Source organism: Bacillus rossius, chromosome 3, assembly GCF_032445375.1.
Source record: "Bacillus rossius redtenbacheri isolate Brsri chromosome 3, Brsri_v3, whole genome shotgun sequence".
NCBI classification, from domain to species: Eukaryota; Metazoa; Arthropoda; class Insecta; order Phasmatodea; family Bacillidae; genus Bacillus; species Bacillus rossius.
In genome coordinates this window covers 38,148,468-38,170,060 of record NC_086332.1, presented here as the reverse complement: position 1 = coordinate 38,170,060, position 21,593 = coordinate 38,148,468, and the positions used below count along the sequence as shown (strand labels likewise).

The window sequence follows — 21,593 nt, the reverse complement described above, 5'->3', positions numbered from 1 at the left end:
TCCAAGGCTATAAGGTGGTGGGGGAAATACGTCAAGAAAAAAAGAAAAAGACAGAATGAGCTGTAGGCGGAGTGTCGTCAGCTGATCGCCGTGTGGCGTGTGTGCGCTTCGAGCGTAACGGGCGCGATGGCTCGTGGTATTGGGCCTGGGCAAGCTCGCGAATACTTTTTCAATAAAATCAGCTGACGTGTATTGAGCATTGGGGAATACTTACGTCGTCACGGGTGCCGCCAAGAAGAAGAGTTCACGCTACATTTTCCGTTGATTGCAGAGTTAATATGAAGCATTTAGCACCTCTGCTAAATTACAGCCTGCTAAACTCCAGGCCAGGAGGTCCGGGGTGTGATTCAACGTACATCATTCGTCCAAGTAAGTGATTCCGGCCCCTGAACTTTTGCCCCTGTAATCCCGGGGCGTTGATTTGAACTTTGCCAAAATAAGAGTGAATAATCCAAAAATAACTTCTGCAAAAAGACCCTGCCCACAACTTCGAGTGTATGTTCCATCGTGGTACCAATTTTAACGAACCTTGTACAGTAAACTCTCGCCAGTCCGTGGCCCGAGAATCCGAAGTTCTCAGAAATCCGGGGTATTTCCGAAGTGACATGATCGTTACTGTTTAGATGTATGTATCACTATTCTCAGTGGATGATAAGAGCGACGCTCACTGATATTTATAGCGCGGTAAAAGGCTCTGAACTGGCGCGCAGTCATCTCGTTCCCGTCAGATAACTGTGAAATTTGAGCGGTGACCGTAACATTATATGGCGGGAAAATAAAGATAAAGGTGTAATGCCTTTTCCTCTGGTGCTTTCAAGAAATTTTTTAACGGTTTTTTACACCTAAAACTTCAAAACCATGCCTTTTAGCCATTTTAACTCCTCTTAATCCGATATAAAAAAAACAGTTGGGCATTAGCAAATTCTTAAATGCTTTTCGTAAACAGACTCCAGTCGGATATTTAGAGTAGGTTGGAAATCGCGTAGGTTTTCCTGAAGCTCTGGGCACCGTGTGTCAGTGTGTGAAACATGTTGCCAGTGAGTGTGACAAGTTTCCTAGCTGTGCGCGGCACACGACTGTAGTTGTCATGCGTCACACGCCGGGAATGCTGGCCGGAGGGAAGGTGAGTATAGTTCATTTGCGGTAAAAATAAATACTCTAACCGCCCTGCTAAATTTTTCCATTAAAGAAATTTTGAAGTTTCAGAGATTTTCCACCAGAAATAATGTTCTGTAACTAACAAACAAATTGTATCAAAAAATTAACGGTAAATGGCTGCCGTGGGGGGCCTTAAAAAAATGTTCATTTTACCGGGAATGGACTATACAACCTGGCTTTCGTCGCATGCAGTGTGGAGTAGGGGAGGAAGGATGTTGACAGTTTCACACGCAGAAAATGGCTAGAGGGCTGGAGAGAGGGAGAGAGATGGTTTGTTGTCTGGGAGGGAGAGGTAAGCCGTATGACGTCATGCATCCGCTGCCTTTGCAGCCGCCAGCCTGTCTAGACGAGATTCTCGCACTCCCACTTACGTCGCACAAGCTACTGCTGCCGTGTTTTTAAACGGACTGTCCAATTTTTTTCCTCTTATACGAACATTAGTAAGTGCACTATAAACCAACACAAAATATATGCTGCATGTTAAATAATAGCTTTGTATAAGCTTTTATTGTGAGTTTTACCATTTTTTCCCCGATTATTTTTGTTTTGTGCCAAAATTTCAGATTTTTTGATGGTTCTAGTGTACAATTAACTAATGATTTTTTTTTTATTTCTCCCGTTTCTCTTTAGTTTAACTGGACTGGCCGTGTGTCTGTGAGGGAGTGGCCTTGAGTCTCTTGCCAGCTACGTATCGCTTCTCTCTCCCGCCCCTCCTAAATTCACTTCCCCTTATCAAGGGGCTTCCCGTTTCAGCGCACGCCACATTGCTACGCCTAGCTCTTTCACATCAAAGTGCGACTTCGGGTGCCATTAATTTAATTTAAGATGACTTTAAATTACTTTTTACACAATTTACTACCAACTTGAACAAATGGGTGTGTTAAATTTAATCAGGCCAGGCTGTAAATTTTCAGGAAAAAAAATTTCTCGGGTGCTTCATTTACTATGAATGGACTATACTGGTATTGCTTACGTACCATTCTGTTAACTTCTCAAGTGTCTTGTTTATTATGACGTCCTGTGGTAGTATTACATGTTCATTGACTACCATCTTATCTTTTAGAATTTTTTTTTGTATTTTAATGAAAATTTTTCAAAAATCCGAAGTTTTCAAAAATCCGAAGGTCATAAATCCCCGACACCCACGGATTTGCGAGAGTTTACTGTATCATGCTTGCCGCGAAGTGTCGAAAATTAAAAATCACCCGGGTGTAATTAAGACATTTTTGAGTGACATTAACTATTATTTAAAAAGAATTGTAATTCATTATTTATATACATACACACACACACAGATATATATATATATATATATTTGAGCAGCTTTTCATCAATATCTGATTTTATTTATGGGTTTATTACAGTATTTATTTATTGGTATATACTAAAACGTGGCTCTATTAAAAGACTCTGTAGCTCTATAGGGCAAAAGGTTATAGGTATTATTGTAATCTTTTTGAGATTTTGTCTTCAATTAAATTGCCTGCCATGTTCATGCGCAAGTAGTCCTATTAAAGTTTTTGGCATTTTAAGTAATTACGTGTTTTTCGTTTTAAATACTATTACTCTGTTCTCTTCCTTTTCCAAAAGGTCTTTGAATAATTTACTTAAGAATTTTGGGGCCCCGGTTTATTGGAGCAGCCCGCAAAATAATAATTTGAAAAAGATTAAGAATTTACGTGGAGTGTTTAAGGCTGTTCCCAGACGGGTGTCTGACTTGTGGTGGTGTGACACAGGGGGTGCCAACCACGACAGTGCATTCACGAACAGAGATTGGATTAAGTACAAGAGGATTAAAAAATAAAATGAAGGAAATGCACCCACCTGTTGTGGCAGCATCAAAAGGTGTCTCGCCGTTCACATTCACTGTATCTATGTGCGCACCAGCTTCAGTCAGATCCAGAATAATAGAATGCAAGGTCAGGAAATCACTGTAAAACAAATTTAATTTGACACTATAATTATAAACACATGTCAGTTCACAAATAATGAATACATTAAAGGATAAACACACACACACATATGTATGTACAGGGGCGCAAAAACTAAATTTCCAAAAGGAGGGGGGGGGGGGGGGGGGGGGGGGGGGCAATTCCTCCGGGGAAAATTTGTATTTCAAGGTGGAAAATGGTGCTATTTAAGCAGTTTTATTATCTACAAATTGATTACACAGCACTTTCTTTGCCCCCGTTTGCCCCCACTTCAAGGTTTCAGAGGAGGGGCAAAATACCCTTTCCCCCTCTCCACTGTTTTTGCGCCCCTGCATATGTATATACATAAACATACATACATTATTGTTCTAAGGAAATTGAAACAATGAGAGTAAAGTGTAACCTCTCAACCATAAAGGTTTTGTCTTACAATCAATCACACATTTTCTTCCCCAAGTTTAGAATTTTTACATTTCATGATTACAGACAAAATTTTATGGTTTTATTTTTATGTCTATTTTGTTTATAATACTTTAGATTTCTGTGTTATTGTTTGTATTTTTTTATAAATTCTGTATATTCATAAAGATAACATATTATTGAACATAAATGACACATAAATGTTTTCTGATACTTATTTCACCAAAATAGTGTCATTTTAACTGATAGATGATGTACTTGAAATAAAAATAAATGTCCAAGTACATGTTTGAAAAATGTACCAACATTGTAATGTAAAAATGAGTTACTAATGAATTAAAAAGGAGTAAAATAAATGTTTACAATCTACTTAGTACATACATTTTTTGTAAAAACTTAATGCTAAATGCATTATTACATTCATTAAATTTAATATATATTAAATATTACATTTTTGTGATTTGTTTAAAGTTTTAATCAAAAATGCTGATTACTTTCATGATAGTTGACAGTTGTTGCATTTTGGTGCATTATGGTGTATTAACTTACTATTCAGTGTTATTGACATATTATCCTTATTCACAATTAATTAAACTTTATTACTTTTATTCAACATGCAACTACTATCTGAACATTATTTAAACACTTGATTACTCATTATCTATGCTATGACATATCAGAAGCTTTATGAAATAGGTTTTAAATAGGGATGGGGCGAATCCTGATTTCCTCGAATCCGAATCCTAACTCAAATCCTTGACTGGAATTGCCGAATCTCGAACCCAAACCCGAATCTTTTAATAGATGATGTCCACATACCTAATGTAAGTGAGATGTATTCTGCTTGCACTAAAAGTCCCTTGACTTTATCACATGTAGTTTGGTACATTTCTGGTATAAGTGTATATAAAGACAAAAAAATTTTCTTGAGAAATTTCAGTTTTAGTACAGATTAGCGGTTAGGATTTTTTCTATAAATAAGCTAGAGGTCTGCGAGCCTAAGAATTTTACTTCGAGCCTAGCTCGAGCTTTTGTGTACAGTTACACTTTTGGGAAATTATTTTTATCTTAAACTTAGTATAATGTTTGAATAAAGTATTAAAATGAAGTGGGCTTATTAATTTTGGGTAACTATTTACAGAGTGTGTTTACATTTTGCACTGCCATAAAAAAAAATAACATTTTTTTCCATTGAATCTTACCTGTTTCCATTGGTTAATTAGTAACTGATATCATCCAACTAACATAACCAAGTATATCTTTGTGTAAATGTAACATATCTTTGGAAAAATTTCATCTTTGTCAATTTTTCTGGAGTCCTTACTGAGCTTCAACAAACTTAGCACCAAAAATCACGTTGTTTCAACATTTCCACTTTTTAGCACAATAATTCTGAGAGAGATTGTCACAGAGTATTAAATTCTGTTCTTTAATCTATCATGCAGAACAATAATTTGTTCTGCACGTTCAGGAGTTAAATTAGATCTACGATTGGAGATAGTGTTTCCAGCAAAAGAGAAGCGTCTCTCACTGGCAACCTGCTTGGCTGGAATGCTTTAGTAAAATTGCTTAACCTCAAAATTAGTGTCATAAATATCTGTAACTGGTCATTAAAGTTTAATCAATTGAAAGTAATAAAAATAAAAGCATTTTACTTCATTCAATTTACACTTGCAAAAAAACATACACACAATAAACCTACATGGAAATTAAAGTCTTTTTGGTAAATCTGTATTGTACGGATTAGCGCCAAAAAAAATCGTACAAATATGAAATAACTTTCATTATATGCTCTTTTACGTCCTCTTTTCAAAACCGCCTGCGGAGATTAAAAATTCCAATTACTTTTGGAGATATCGCCGTTCTTATTTTGCAATACAAGCCCTATGTAATCATTCAACAGACGCCATTTTATATTTTGCCGTGTGTGCATGAATGCCTAAATAACAGAAATTTTCCATTAGGTAAGGTTAGTTACATGATAAATACTTCAAAATAAACGGAAATTAAAAATAATATCAATTAATTTTACTTATATAGTTTTAAGTATTTATAATGTAACTGACCTGACCTAACAAGACAGGACAAAGGTAGATTAGGTCAGGTCAGCTACATTATAAATACTTCGAAACTGAACGGACATTAAAAATAATAAAATTAATTTTAATGGTTGTTTAGTTTTAAAGTATTTATAATGTAGCTGACCTGACCTAACAAACCGGGAAAAAGGATGAACAGTAGGAACTCACGTAATTTTCATTTTACGTGATGTAGTCGTTCAACTACGTCGCAGAAAAAAAAAATCATACTTGTAAACAAGCAACAATGGTGAACGCGGGAAGCCTACGATTCACTCATCTTTCTGGACATACCCGAATACTCACGTTGGCAAGCCTTCTTTCAACAGGCGAGAGGCTAACGCCCGATCGTGCATCTTCGGTTTTTTTTTTTGTTTATTGTAAATAAATATGCAACTCATGAAAACTAATGGTCAATTAGGTTATGTTAGCTACATAATAAATACTTCAAAACATTGTGGATGGTTGATTTGGTTAGGATAGCTACATTAAAAATACTGTGAAATCATGTAAACGGTTTCCTAGCGCTGGATAGCTACATATTAAAAAATTATTTGCTAAGCAACCATAAAATGATTTTACAGTTTTTTTAATGTAGCTATACTTACCTAATATAACCAACCATCCACAGTGTTTTAAAGTATTTTTAATTACTTCTTGCTAATTTTAAGAAAAGAAGGCTTGCCAACGTGAGTATTCGGGTATGTCCAGAAGGATGTGTGAATCGTAGGCTTCCCGCTCAACGCCGCATCAGTGCACATCATGAAAATTAAAAAATTCCATATCTCCTAAAGTATTTAGAATTTCTGATCTCCGCCGGGTTTAATGAATAGAGGAAGTTAAAGAGCACAGAATAAAGGTATTTTCGGATTTTTAAAATTTTTTTTTAAAACAAAATCGCCAAAAAATGAATATTAAAAAATTCGATACCTCCAAAAGTTATTGGAATTTTTTATCTCCGCAGGCGGTTCTGAAAAGAGGACGTAAGATAGCATATAATGAAAGTTATTTCATATTTGTACGATATTTTTTGGCGCTAATCCGTACAATACAGATTTACCGTCTTTTTCAATATCCTGAAGTCTTAAAAATGTTTACTCATGTCATTAAATGTAGAGCTGTATTGAAGAAGCCGATTTTGCCAATATTTAGTTGAATCGGCATTTCTGCCGACTTCCGATACAGTACGCTCGTTAATTTTCGGCCGATATTACTGAAAAACGAAAGAGACTGCCATAACCTAAAAATCCACGAGTACCATTTTCACTTTTCGTAGAAGTACTGCATTCTTTCAGATCGCATTATTTCTTAGCAACATGTACCAACCGTACATATCAAAGTTTAACATCCTTTTTTTCCCCAACAATGTTCTTTAATTTAATATGTCATAAATAAATAATACATTACTATCACGGTAAATATACATCTCAGTTGTTACGGTAACTATAGTGCAAATATGGTAGCTATCATGCTTCTGTAGTAATTATGGTATTCTACAAAGAATCTTTAGTTCTTTTTATGGTAATTATCTTAAAATAATTATTGGGTTTGTACTGTAGTTATGGTACATCATCCATATTTCTTCGTATGTTGTTCATTTGTCTTTTCTTCATATTTACGTGGGCCATTATTTGAGACAGGAAGTTTCAGAAAAAATTTTAACGGACATTATATCACACATTTAATGGCGTAAATGATGAGACCTCGGGCAATTTAAACGCTTTATACGGAAAAACCTACCATGCGGGACCTCGTAAGCGAGTTTTACTGTATTTTTTTTCCCGTAAATAGTAAAAAACCGAATCCTTTGACGAATCCTTTATCAGACCCGCCGAACCTTCGAATCCCTAGGATTCGGCGGATTCGGCGGATATTGGATTCGGTCGCCCCATCCCTAGTTTTAAACTAAACTGTTCTGAAACATAAGTAATTTTGACTTAAGCAAATGGTCACAACTTATCATGTATAAACCATCAGAATACTGATGTATCCAGAAGCAAACTTTTTTGTAAATTAAATTGCTACATAAACAACAAGAAACACAGATTTCAGAGTCATGGATATTGTTGTTGTCAATGTCGTCAATATCTGGCTATTTGTTTTTGTGTATTTTACTACTGTTCAACAATCAAAGCATACATCAGTGGTGTTGGTGCTTTTTTTTTTGACAATGTATATGGAAGAAAAAAAAATTGTTGATCAAAAATGCAAGTGGATAATTATAGCAATGTTTACAATAGATTTTTGGTGGGACAGATTATTATAAACTACAATCATGGTCAAATCATCCATGTGAGAACAATACAGGTTTAACCATAGTTTTATTTGGCTGAATTTCCCTTTAAAGCACAATATGCATGACAGATGCGCAATGTGTTCACCACACTCCCTTAAATATCAGGAAACGAGATTCATGAACTACACTGCCGCTTCAATTCAGTTGCACAGGCTCTCAAAATTGCACCTGCTATACAACCTCTAAACACCCACTCAACTAACTGTTGTATATTTGGTCCAACTAGCGGATTATTCAATTAGTTTAATACAATTATGTAGTTCAATAGATCAATACACATTAATACACACAACAAATGTTTTTAAACCCATTTATAAAGCACGTAAAAATCTAAGAATATTTTATACAGCAGCAAGATCCAACTTCTAATACCCAGAGACAGGATTACAAAGAACACTCTTCAAAACATTTTTTGCAATGGAGGCATTGCAAAATACCAACAAAATTTTTGTACTTGGCCATGCTAGGTTAGCCATCTATTTCAGGAGAAAATTAACTATGGCCAAACATTTATCAATTTACTAAACAAATTTTTTAAACAGTTTTATTTACGATTAGATTGTTAATGGCAGCTAGGTAAAGTTTATTTTAGTTCAGCAATATTATGAACACATTTTTCGCCAATTCTGAAATCCGGAACAATAATTTACGCACTTGATTTACGTTAGAAAGCTTTGACTGTCTCGCAAGATGGTAAATTAATTGTGACTTGATTCAAACACCTTTGCAACTATTGCATTCACTTATTTTAATGGCCATCACAAGGACTGCCGTTTTGAAATGAACACAAATAAAAGTTTTTTTTTCAAGTTTAAACTGTCCAAAATAGTGTTTTTAACTGTCCTCGAGGTTTTTGTGCAACTTTTTCACAAGACAGCAGTAAAATAACTTTTTATACTTGTAAGTTTAAAATGGTGAATAAAGTTAATGTGTTTGAATGTGGGGTCGCATTAAAAGATCTAAACAGGGTATTTATATCGCACAAATTACTTAACCTCAAAAGTCAATGTTCAAATATCGATATGACATTTCATGAGATATACGTACTAAGTTTAATATTTATATAATAAATTGACTAAAACACGAATAATGTACTATTCATATTTGAAAAGTTGAATACTTATCACGTAGTTTGCAGATTTGTAAACAAAACCAGCCCAACACTTATCTTCACCTACTTAATGAACACATTAATAAAAATATTTAAGAAATATTTGCCACGAACCTAATTGGTTTTTGATAGCTGACTATGAAATGCAGAGGAGTATTCCTGTTGTTGTCCATAGCATTCACGTCTGCACCACACTGTATCAACAGTTTAGCTGTTGCTGCACAAGGAAAACTGTAAAACCACAAAAAACATTCATATTAACAAAAATAAGAGCTCAAGAACAAGATAAACATAAAACATAAAAATCCACTAAATCTAGTGTGTTACTCAACTATGTTTAGGCATAAGATTGTATTTTGGTAAAATTTATTTTATTTTTTGGAGCAGGTTTTTACTTTGTGTCTGCTACTAAATATAAATTAGTTTGATATAATTTGGACTGCAGTACCTTTAGGGCAGTGTAAAATTGTAAAATCACTATTTCCTCCTCAGTAATCATTACAAAACCTAAAGGAAATCTGATGATGTGAGAGCTGGTATTATTGTAAAGATGATATTGTCTATCCTGCCACAATCACAGCAGGCTTGCAGAAGTGAAAGGGTGGAAGGGCAGGATGGACGAGCGACCTACTTGCAGACGTCATTGGTGTGGAAGTCGTCGACGGGGGTCTCGGAGCTGACGCACAGGTGCAGAAGGGTCATGCCCTCCCGGGTGGTGACCTTGAGCTGGTTCAGCTGGAACACCAGGCGGAACACCCGGAACTCGACTCGCTTGTTGCACGACTTCATCTGGTTGGTGATGATCACCAGGATGTACAGAGACGTCATGATGTTGCTATCCATCTCCTCCTGCAACCATGGAACCAGCATTTGGGCTTGACTTAGGAACTCCATGTGTGCCCGGGCTGTGCAACTCCATGTGCGCCCGGGCTGTGCAACTCCATGTGCGCCCGGGCTGTGCAACTCCCTGTGCGCCCGGGCTGTGCAACTCCCTGTGCGCCCGGGCTGTGCAACTCCCTGTGTATCTCGACTATGGACCTCCCTGGAGTCCAAGTGCCATAACTATATGTAGGCGAGGGGTATATAACACCAAAAACAAAACAGTTACCAAACATTACACATACATGCTAAATAAAGTTTAAAAAATAACTACATCTAATACTGAAAAATACTGTGATATTGTCTTTGATTTAATTTCCTTGTTTTGCATATAGACACCAAGAAAAGTTTAACTAAGAATGATAATTACCATATTGGCCCGTATATAAGACGACCTGCAGTTTCAGGAGGCCAAACAAACGTGAAAATAATTTTGGTAGAAATTAATTTTTTTTGAATTCATTAGACATACATTTTGTGTTGATAAATCTTTTTTGCATTTATGTATAACAATTAATTTATATTTATCACATTACTTATTTAAAAAAAAGTTTGAATGGCCTACCGTAAAAGTCAAAAGAAAACAATTAGAAATTATTTACATTTTTGACTATTACACTAGAAATTTTTTTGTATTTTCACTCTAATGCAGCTGCATCATTGTCATCTTCAGAGCTGCTTTCTTCCTCTGAAGTACCACTTGCCTGTTCAGAGACATCCTGCCACAGGCAATCATCTTCAGTTCCATTTAGATCATTGGAAATACAGCACTTTTTGAAGCCTTTGACAATGCTCTCGGAAGTAATGCTCTGCCATGCTGTCGAGATCCAAGCACAGAGCTGTGTGACAATTGGTTTTTTTATTTTCCCCGATGGAGTCAATGGATGGTTGTTACAGAGAAGCCAGTCATTGTACAAGCATCTCATTTTGTCTTTGAAAGGCTTGTTTACTACAACATCTAATACCTGCAGTTGAGATGTCATCCCACCTGGTATTATCACCAAGTGTGTCTTCTCCTTCTGCAAAGAAGCCTTCACCTCTGGAGTAACATGGCCATGGAAAGAGTCTAAAACAAGCATGGCTCTCTGGCCCAGTAGTGCTCCAGGTCTCCTGCACCATACACACTTAATCCAGTCCATCCATCCCTTCTCTCGAACTCTAAGGATGACATTTGGTGGCTTTTCCCTCTGCATTGTTTTCCTTTTCAAAATGATGTAAGGTGGCAGCTTCCTTCCATTTGCTAACACAGTTAGCATAACTGTCACTGTTTGTTTTTCATTTCCTGTTGACACTGTTTGCACAGACTTTGCCCCAACATTGTCTACTGTTGTTGACCCTGGCATGTCAAAATATACTGCTGTCTGGTCAGCATTTCCTATTTGAGATAGGATATATTTGTGTTCCTTCCACAAATTAATAACATACCTTTGGAAGGATATCAGTTTCTCATCAAAATTACCAGGCAATTTTTGGCAAACAGATGTGCGCCGGTGTCAGCCCAAACCTTCTCATCATTCTTAGACACCAACCAATACTGGCCTTGAACTCAGCTCTCGGAACACCTAATTCTGCTGCCACTTCAATGGCTTTCATTACCATCATTTCTCGCGTAACTGGTTTTCCTTCGTCACGTTTTGCTTTCACAAAGAAATCTACGCGCTCATCGACTTCGGAAAGACGTCCATTTTTTGGTCCTCGAAACGCCTTTCGTGTTGAATGAGCACTTCGCAGCCTGTTGTAATCCTTACGCCACCGCCTGACATTGCTTTCTGTGACGCCGTACTTCCGTGCAGCGGCACAATTGTTCGTCCTTAGAGCCTCCTTTACCACCAACACTTTGAAGTTCGCATCGTAACTTCTCCTACAACCAGCGTTTATTTGTCTAGAGCTCGTTCCCCGCCGTTCCACAGATGTGTGATTGTTCATTTTTCACAGTTTACTGTATATACGAATTTAAAATTTTTACTATGGCTATTAATCACTCTTAAAATACCGCATTTAACTTTCCATTTCACTTAAGCTACGTATTACTATTTAGTAGTGTGTTAAACATAACAAAGCAAACAAAGAATGCAGCTTGCCGGAACAAAACAAGTGGCTAGCTGCCATGGTGAAGCATACGGCCATGAATAACTTCGGCGACGTGACCGCGAATATTGTCCATATTACTCTCTGACAGAGTCTCTGTCCTATGAATTTTAAAGAATAATCTATGATAATTATGTTGTTTGAAAGGTTTTTACATAAATAAAGAGTGGATTACTGTGAAATTATTAAAATAGCTTTTGAAGCAACGTACCAAATTCCTGTAAATATGGCGTCTTCGTGCGTGTTCGGCAATGTTCGTTTTACAACAAAGAAATATTGTGGAAAGACAGTTGGCAGCCGTGAATTTCCAAACATTACATCCAAAATGTTCTTAACATTTTCTGTTTGTAAACGTAAACAATCGTTCTGAAAATAGCTGTGATATTTTAGAACAAATATTTCCGTTAAAATTCTGAAAATAAATTATCGTAAATGTTAACACGCGATTGTACACAAAGTACAAATATGAATTGTGTAATAAAAGGTTGCCATTTCGAGATGCTTCTTCAACATTCACATTTCTACTAAAGAAAAAATATTTTAATTTTAAACTCTAAACAATTGTGAATTACTGCAATATTGGGTGGATTCATCATTTTCCCCGTGTGAGGTAACGAAGTTTTAGTTAATATAAAAAATCGTGAACATTTTGTTTAACAATGTTTCTACTGTAGCTTTCAGCTTGAAACTAATGTTTGCGGTGCGGACGTCTTGGGTGCAAAAATAAGGCGACTTCCAATTTTCGCATTTCTCGTTTATGTAAAAATGATCGCCTTATATTCGGAACAATACGGTAATACTCAATGATGCTATTAATTTGGATTGGTGAAATTCTTTGATTTTTCAAGTTTTCCAGATTTGAAGTGATGAATTTCTGATTTTTTGAACCAGGATGATGTGTGTATACCTCTGTGTTTACACCTTTTCTGGTAACCACGTCCAACAGGCGGATGAAGATTTTTTTAGTTATATTATCAACCATAATGAATGAATAATGCTTAAGTGTTGCTGTAGACATATTAGATAAATGTGGCTATTGACAAAATCCTTGTACAACATTCAAAACAAATGATTATTACCAATATTTGGTCAACATCATCCTTTGGGCCAGGAGACACCAGTTTTTCTTTATTCCTCTGCAGTTCCAGAACACACGCCGACAAAACATCTTCTACGTATGCGAATGGTACTCCAACACCAATGTGAATCATTTGAGAAAACACCTGAAAATAAAATAAGCCATATGAAGTTCTCATTTAACACCTGTTGGAAATAATAAAGAAAGCATATTATTACGTTAATGCAAATTTACAGCGCATAATTATTTTTGGCAGTTCAGTAAAAGCTCTTTCTTAATCCGACTTAATGGGCCGCACCGAATTAGGACAATTGCTACATCATGGAGTTTCAATAGTTTTCACAGGTGCATCAAAGAAAAATTAACATATAAGTACACCTACGATGATATTTAAATTAAGTTGTAATAATATGCTCTTTGGTAAAAAAAAAAAAAAAAAAAAAAAAAAAAAAAAAAAAAAAAAAAAAAAAAAAAAAAAAAATGGGATGGGCCAAACAAATCCTCAAATACCATCCAATCTAGTATTTGAAGGATTCAATATTCGAGATAAAAGAATTGAAGAAAAATATTAGAGGAATTAAAATAAATTAAAAACATTCAACATTGATAACCTCTGAAGTTTAGTAAGCCAATTTTTTTCTTAATACCTATCTTATTACCATTCCCCAAGATATTGTAATTTTAATTACAATATTTATTGATTCTGGAAACTAAATTTGTGAAATAATCATTTAAAGGGTAGGATGTTTCAAAACCATGGTTAATATTTTTCTTATATTGTACATTAATTTATTTTTGATCCCTGACACTTTGATTTGGATTTGAGGGGTATATTCGAGGTACTCTCTGGAATATTAACTTGAGATTCGGATCCAAGATGATTGGGATTTGACCCATTACTCAAAAAAAAAAAAATGTATCGGAGCGATACTGTTTAGAAACATATTACGTGGCATTGTGTCCATGATTTGGATCTCCAAAAAAAATCATTAAAGATTATACACAAGTTTATGAGTTTTGCAGAGTTACAACTGGCGGTCAAAGTCAACAGCAGATATGCACCCAAAAAAAATCCAAACATAAGCAGCTTCATTGGTGCCGGATTGGAATGTGTGGTACTCACACCATATGGTACATTCTCACAGTAAGCAATACAATTATGCAAAAGGGTGAAGACAAGTGATAAGTGATGCTACATAAAATACGTATTGTTTAAACATTACATGGGCTTTCGTATCATTTTGGTTCAAATTACAAGCATCAATAGCACACCACAAGTGTAAACTACCCTTCACTCGTTCTAAATTGCGCTCAGCCAAGACCTGACCTATTGTAACTCTAGTGCACGGCCAAAGAGATTAACCAACTGCATGTTTTTACTGTCACGCGTGCTACATCAGGAAAGTAATAATGAGCTATTTTGTTTATTTGATTGAAATGTAAGTGAACTATAATAATACTTTAAAAAGCAATTAAATCTGCTGTGTGCTGTGTCAAAAGTCTTATATTCTAGAAATAATGAGAAATTTTTTTTTTAAATTTATCACTAAAAACAGTGTGTCAATACAGGCCTAACTAGGTAAGCTTTTCAACTTTGATGTATTTCCTTCCTATGAGATTATACACTATATTATATGTATGTTTCAACGTCTTCTCTCCCCGGACTGGTAACGACACGCAGGTTGCCCTGGACGGGGTGCGGACCTGAGCGAACCTCAGCAGGTCCTTGACGACGGCCACCTTGTTGACCTGCCGCAGGTGCAGGGCGTGCAGCCACAGCTCGATGCAGCGGTCGAAGCGCGCGCTGTCTGCGAACACGGCCCCGCGGAAGATGACCGGGTGGGGGACCTCCGGGTTGTGCGTGCCGAGGATGCGCTCGCGCACGGCCAGCGCCTCCATGTGCAGCGCGTTGGGGTCCCCCTCTATCCTCTCCAGCTGCTCCAGGGAGCGGCACTCGTCCCAGTTCTCGTAGGCGGGCACGCGGTACGTGCCCCGCTTGGGCACCACGGCGTCCCGGTCCTCGTACCTGCCGGCGACACCGTGCACATTGCTCCGGCAGTAGCGCGTAGTTAACGCTGACTACTCCTCACCCAAACAAAAACAACATTTCTGAGAAGAATGTAAGAAATACAAAATAACATAAAATTAAGACACATACATAAAAAAAATGTTTAATAAGTTCATCAAATTTGACTGGTTTTACAATTTCAAACTAAAGTTACATACGAATGTTCATTGATAACTTTATCACACACTGTTGCACAGAAAAATATTTAGACAACAGTTGTTATGGGTACGTAACATTTTCAATTAAGATGGGTTTTCTCAAATTGTTTATCTTAAAAAAAAAAAACATAACTTTCTTCTTGACACACATGAACTGAGGACAGTGTATTAACCGACTAAACCTATAATGACAACTGAAAGTCCAGAATTAAGCTATACATTTCATAAAATTCGTGACTATTCCTAATAGTGAGAATCCTAGATGGAATGAGTTGTGAGCTTAATATGTACCAAAATATCCTATGCCAAACAGAACACTTCCGAACCAGGTACCTGTCTCCCCTAAGGGGTAACAAGTCCTACAATGAAACAGAAATGGACTGCATAGAAGTGAGAAATGGAAAACACAATTCTCCTGTGGAAAAATAAAAACCAACAGCCAGCGGCAACATCCACTATTAATACAATGCAAAAATTTGATCGTGATGGGAACCAAACCAGGATATTTCTATGGTATGTGCGAGTAGTTTTATCACTACATCACATGCTTAGGTATTTACACACGCAAGTTGAGACCATATGCTTATCTACAAACTCAAGTCAAGTATTATCTCAGGATGCAGCCTTTTAGAGAACCAATTTTCCTTTCTAGTTGGACTGCCTGTGATTTAAAAGATTTTTTTTTGTGCTCAAGTCAACCAGGAAATGGCACACCAATCCTGAAGCCAAGCCTGTCAAACATTACTGCTCAAATTTTACATGTCGGTATTCAAGGGCATATCCAGCTCAAAACAGAAAGGGAAATGGAGAGGGAGCATTTATCAAAACCAAACAGGAGGGGTGGTAATTTTCAGGAAATCAACATCTTTCATGGGGGAATAGGGCCCATGGGGTCATTAAATATTAAACAATAACAAAGAAAAAGCATTATTCAGACCTGCCAACTTTCAAATTTAAAAAATCATGAGGTCCTCGATAAAAATTTTCAGGCCCATAAATACAGGTTAGATATAAAAAACAACAAATGAGAATCTTTAAATTTAAGTGACATACCTGTACATATGTTACATGATCTCTGCTTCAAAATTTATTTCTACAAATTATAGGTTGCAGATTTAATTTAGTTGTACATAATTTAGCGCTGTCGTGTAGTGATCATGCAGGGCCGCAACTAAAAAAGATGTAAAATAACATTCTGCTCGTGTAACATTATTATCACTGTTCACAGCAAAAATTTTTTTTTTATTGGAAGCAATACACTTCACGTGTTAGTTGTGTTTTTTTGTAGTGACATGTTTCACAATGTCTCCTCTTCCACTATGCGAGATAGAAAAATCAGCACGGCACATGCTACAAAACCCAAAATTGCTTCCTTACGTGACTCGAGTATTGATGGCAACTCGTTACTGTAAGCTTTCGTAAAACTTGTTTTGTAACTTTTACAAACAAAATCTTGGGGCCCCAAAAAATCGTGAGGAAACACTATTTTGGCGTGAGGGCGTGAGATGGACCTTAAAATCGTGAGCCTCACTCCAAAATTGTGAGAGTTGGCAGGTCTGTTTATTTAAAAAGAATTATTTATTAAAAAAAATTGTGATCTGCAGTTTGTGAGGATTAGCTGGTAATTTTCTCTAACTACAGAGCTTTGCTCCTTGTTTAATTTATTTTTTATACTTTAAAAAGGGGCAGGGGGCAACTATCCTTGGATACCCACATGTCAGTACAAGAGGGGAAACAGGTTCGAAAAGGATAGCCCAATTTAATTAAATAATGTTTCATTATTTAATAAAATTTACACTATTAATATTTACAGATGTATAAATAAGAAACTTTATTACTAATTTAAAGTGAAACTGAACAACACAAATTGAGAAGACAAATAAATGTTATCAATGTTAATATCTAATCATTAAATTAGAGTGTTAAAAACAAAGAAACTATGTGGTCTTGTACTTTGACAGTGCATGATAACTGACCTCATCACCATGGTTCGGTGCAGATAGTTGTACGCCTGCTCCAAGCAGTAATAGTCCTTGTCGTTGGCAAATGACGCCCCGAGTAACTCCAGCGCATCTATCTTCTCCTCACGCGATACTTCTGGCCGAGTGATGAGGAACTCCACGACATCTGCTCTTGTCCTCTCAGCGGCTGCTATGAGGGGCGTCATACCTACAACGCAAGAGCCAAACCTGTATCACTTATGTGCATGCATTAACAAAATTTTATATCACTGTTTACACACATGAACACCATGAAATTTTAGTCCTTAAAAGTAAAATTTGATGGTACACGAATCAAGAAAAAAACCTTACACTGCACCTCCACAAAATTAGTTTATTTTTACCATATTTACAGTTTCTTAGTTAAGGAATTATTACTTACAGTGCTATGGTATAATTTGATAAAAAAAAAGAAGAAAAAAAAAGATTATGTATTTAGAAGCTAGCAGGATTTTTACAACACTGATAAAAGTGATAACCTTACACTGCTAAACTTCTTGTATCCTTCATTTTCTTGGCTTCTGGGTGTAGGCAGTGCAGTTAATTGTCTTGCCATGTTTCGGCAGTCATTGCAGCTGCCATCATCAGGTAGACTAAGTCTGACTTACACCCAGAAGCCAAGAAAATGCAGACAATAGCTGTGAAAGCCTGCGCTCTTTATTCTTGTATCCTGCTGTGACACCACGCAATGCAGTTGCCGGCGGGACGGTACTCACCGTGCTCGTTCCTGGAGACGAAAGCGCCGTGGTCCAGCAGCTCGCGCACCACGGCACAGTGGCCGCACTCGGCAGCGAAGTGCATCGCCGTCGCGCCGCAGTGCGCCCGCTCGTTGGGATCGGCGCCCCGCGCCAGCAGGAAGCTCACCACGTCCAGGTGGCCCTTGTACGCTGCGATCATGAGGCACGTGTTGTTGTACTTGTTGGCTATGTGAATGTCGGCGCGGTGGTCCGCGAGGTAGCGCACGATGTCGAGGCGGCCGTCGAAGCAGGCGGCTCGCAGCGGCGTCGAGTTGGTCTTCGTGGGATGGTTCACATCCGCGCCCATCTTCACCAGGGTCTTCACCACGCCGAGGTGCCCTGCACCTGCCACACGCAACATCGTCCATCATTGCTTCAGTTCAACCCGACAGCTTGGTGCCAACTACTCACCAGAGAAGGGGGAGGAGGCTGGGGAAACCACTTTGGGAGGAAACTACCGCCAATGCTGACGGCCCAGGCACAAACCCACAGCCTACCGAATGTGAGCGAGAAAAGCTACAGCATAACCAAACATGCTCACATTAATTTTATTTTGAATATGTGCACAAGTTACTATTTATATAGTTTTAACATCGTGTTGCCAGCGAGGTCATTACAATGAAACCAATCTGGAATATTGAGAAAGGATCAGTCATGGCCAATTGTGAGGAATCATTCCAGTGATTTTAGAGAAACCATGGGAAACCAAAATAAGGAAGACCAGACCTAGACACTCACCTGGGTCCTCTGTAACATTAGTTACGGTAGTGTCTTACCATTGTGCATGCCACCTTGCTCATAGTTTGAGTATGGTTCTAAGCCCCAAAGTTACACCAATTTTAATAACTTTTGGTGATGGAGAGATGCGCAGTGGTATGACACTGGCCTCCCGATTCCAGAATACCCATGTTCGAATCATGCAGCGGCAATCCTGTTTTAGGTTTTCCATGGTTTGCCAAAATTACTCTAGCCAAACGTTGAGGTATTTCCTCGTGGTAGGCCAGGAGCGATTCCTGTTCCAATATCTACATTTGGTATCATCGCATGTTACCATCTATAACAACCTCGAGTTTTACAAGATGTTAAGCCCAAATGAAAGAAAACAATAATTGAAATAGACTTGTCGTAAATCATAACCTGTAGTGGCACTACAGCATTACAATGCAACTTGTACAGCTTAAAAAACACCAACAGACATAACAAAAGCTACATATATCTGCAGCTCAGTAAATATTCAGATCTCACATCTACCAAAGTGATCCCGATTTGATTTCCAGTTGAGTCAAACTCAGATTTTTCTATAGTGGGAAACACAGCAGATGTGAGACAACAGGTTTACTTGGGGCACTAATTTTCTGTAGGTAATTGTTTGTTTATAAGCATCTCTTTTACTAACATTATTATACAGAGGTACTATTTTAGATATTTTAAGATCAATAAAGAGTTTACCATCAAGTAATTTCTGGGTGAAAAATTTCAAACTGCTACACTGGTATAGTACAGTTTAGGAAGTACATCTTTTAAATTACAGCTACATTAAAAATACATAAATTCCAATCTGAACAAAAGATTTTAAAAATTATTCATGTGGCTGACTTAACCCAACATTTTATTAGTTACTATTCCACTTATTTCCTCAAAGCCACAACTCAACACATTTACCAAACACAGCAGCTTTTTTCATACAAAACCTTACTCAGTACATTTGGAACAAGTATACGTAAAGCACAGTGGATCACAATTGAAGCAATGGGAAATACACATAATCAATCTAAAGGGAGTGGAAATACGACTTCACGGAAAATTTCTTTTAAAGCTCTCACCTGCAGCACACCAGAGAGAACTGGCACCCTCTATCACGTAACCATCAAACTTGACGGTGCCTTCCTGTTCGATGTCTTGCTTGAATTCATGCAGCAGCATCTTAACCACTTTGTCGTGGCCTTGCCTCGCAGCTATTATCAGCGGAGTGCACTTCTGCCCATCTTCGTCGACAACCGCCTGCAAGGAAGGGAGAAACCTCTGTACTGCGTGTCTCAATGTTTAACAGCACTGGACAAATATCAGGCTTAAAGGCACTACTTGAACTAGAAACAAAAAAAAATATTTTATCAAAGTAGTAACAGTACTCAGCTGTTTGATGTTTACATCAGTTACTCCAAAATAACTTTCCATCTTTGTGCGCTTGAAGGTATGACTGGCCAACTGCTTAAAATTATGTACGACTGTAAAACCACACATCAAATGAATTGGTTAAGAATGGTCTACAATTGACATAGACACTAACACATGGATATTACATCAATAAGCACTTACAAAACACAAAACAAGCCCAGCATCATTAGTACAACTCAGTTCAGCCTGGCTAAAAGCTGCACTGTTCACAAAAACACTTCAAAACAAATAAATAAATTCTGAAAATGTTTACCAAAAATTTTCTTGTCAATGTTTTAAATTTTCAATATTAAATATGAATTTAGTTGGTCAGTTAGTAGACCTACTGAAGTAAGAGATTTAGTAGATTTAGCTTTATTTTTTCGTTCTTGCACAAAAACAAAACAGTGTACACTATTACACAATGTTCACAACAGGTGCGCACTGGTTCCATAGCAACAAAAATGAATTTTCCCTGCTCAAAAGTGAATGTTTATAATTTTGATGATGCCAAAACGTTCTGAATACTCACACATACTTTACATCTCGCAAACAAGTCCTGACGTCGCCTGGCATCGACGGTACGAGTCAAGGACAAATGTGTACTTGGAATGATGGCTAAAAGTCATAACTCTATCGTGGGCTATATGCAAACGACTGTGGTCACTAAAAATCTAATTAAACATGTTCGAAAAAAGGTTAAAGAAAACGGCGCATTCCGGACTACAGCCGTAAAGTTTGTCACTTAATACTACCAATAGTTTGAAATATTTACACAAAACCTAGTAATGGTACTTTACTAATAGTTTTAAAACTTATTATTTTTATTTTTCAAGAATGTGGCTTTCCTCCAAAATTACCAATGTTTTAACCAATCAGCATAAAACTTCCTCCCATATACCATGTAAATAGAATTTAAAATTAAAATCTTCAAAGTGTTGATTTTATGTAAATAGAGAAAAAAATTGAGAGAAAAAATAAAACCTAACATGCCTGAACACGACCTCGCAATAAAATGTGAATCTTCTGTTTTCCGCATTGGTCTGTGTGTGTACGTTTTGGAATACTTTTAGTTAATACAGGTATTATATTAATAACGAAAATAGTTAATATTATGTGCTGTCACACATCACAAATCTTCACTCCATGTCTCCATAGAGCTAAAAAATTTCTGGGTTGGGTTTGGATGTGCAGTAGGGACTAACAATATTTTTAGTTTTTATTTACCTTCCACTGCATCACAAAATTGAAATACATAACTTACACATTATATAAGGAGAATTACAGTAACTGCAATGAAATTAAAGCAACAAATGGTAGTGGCAGCATCAATTGAACAAGTATTGTAATGTAACCAATAAACTGAAATATCTCAGAAACCAGTGAGAATTTATCAATGCTGTTTTCAGGGACAAACAAGGAACATTTATTGTACTC

At 36.9% G+C, this 21,593-nt stretch overlaps 1 protein-coding gene across 2 annotated transcripts in view; it reads right to left on the bottom strand.

Annotated features, from left to right (window-relative positions):
• The window catches only part of LOC134530539 (protein fem-1 homolog B), a 29,304-nt gene that overhangs the window by 6,166 nt on the left and 1,545 nt on the right, over positions 1 to 21,593 (bottom strand). For both annotated transcript variants that reach the window (XM_063365444.1, XM_063365443.1), the window contains 8 exons: positions 19,826 to 20,003; positions 17,982 to 18,347; positions 17,242 to 17,434; positions 14,744 to 15,065; positions 13,041 to 13,184; positions 9,626 to 9,843; positions 9,109 to 9,225; positions 2,983 to 3,089 (listed from right to left, as the gene is read on the bottom strand). In XM_063365444.1, coding sequence (XP_063221514.1) covers positions 2,983 to 3,089; positions 9,109 to 9,225; positions 9,626 to 9,843; positions 13,041 to 13,184; positions 14,744 to 15,065; positions 17,242 to 17,434; positions 17,982 to 18,347; positions 19,826 to 20,003 — 1,645 coding nt within the window. The remainder of the gene's footprint in view (positions 1 to 2,982; positions 3,090 to 9,108; positions 9,226 to 9,625; positions 9,844 to 13,040; positions 13,185 to 14,743; positions 15,066 to 17,241; positions 17,435 to 17,981; positions 18,348 to 19,825; positions 20,004 to 21,593) is intronic.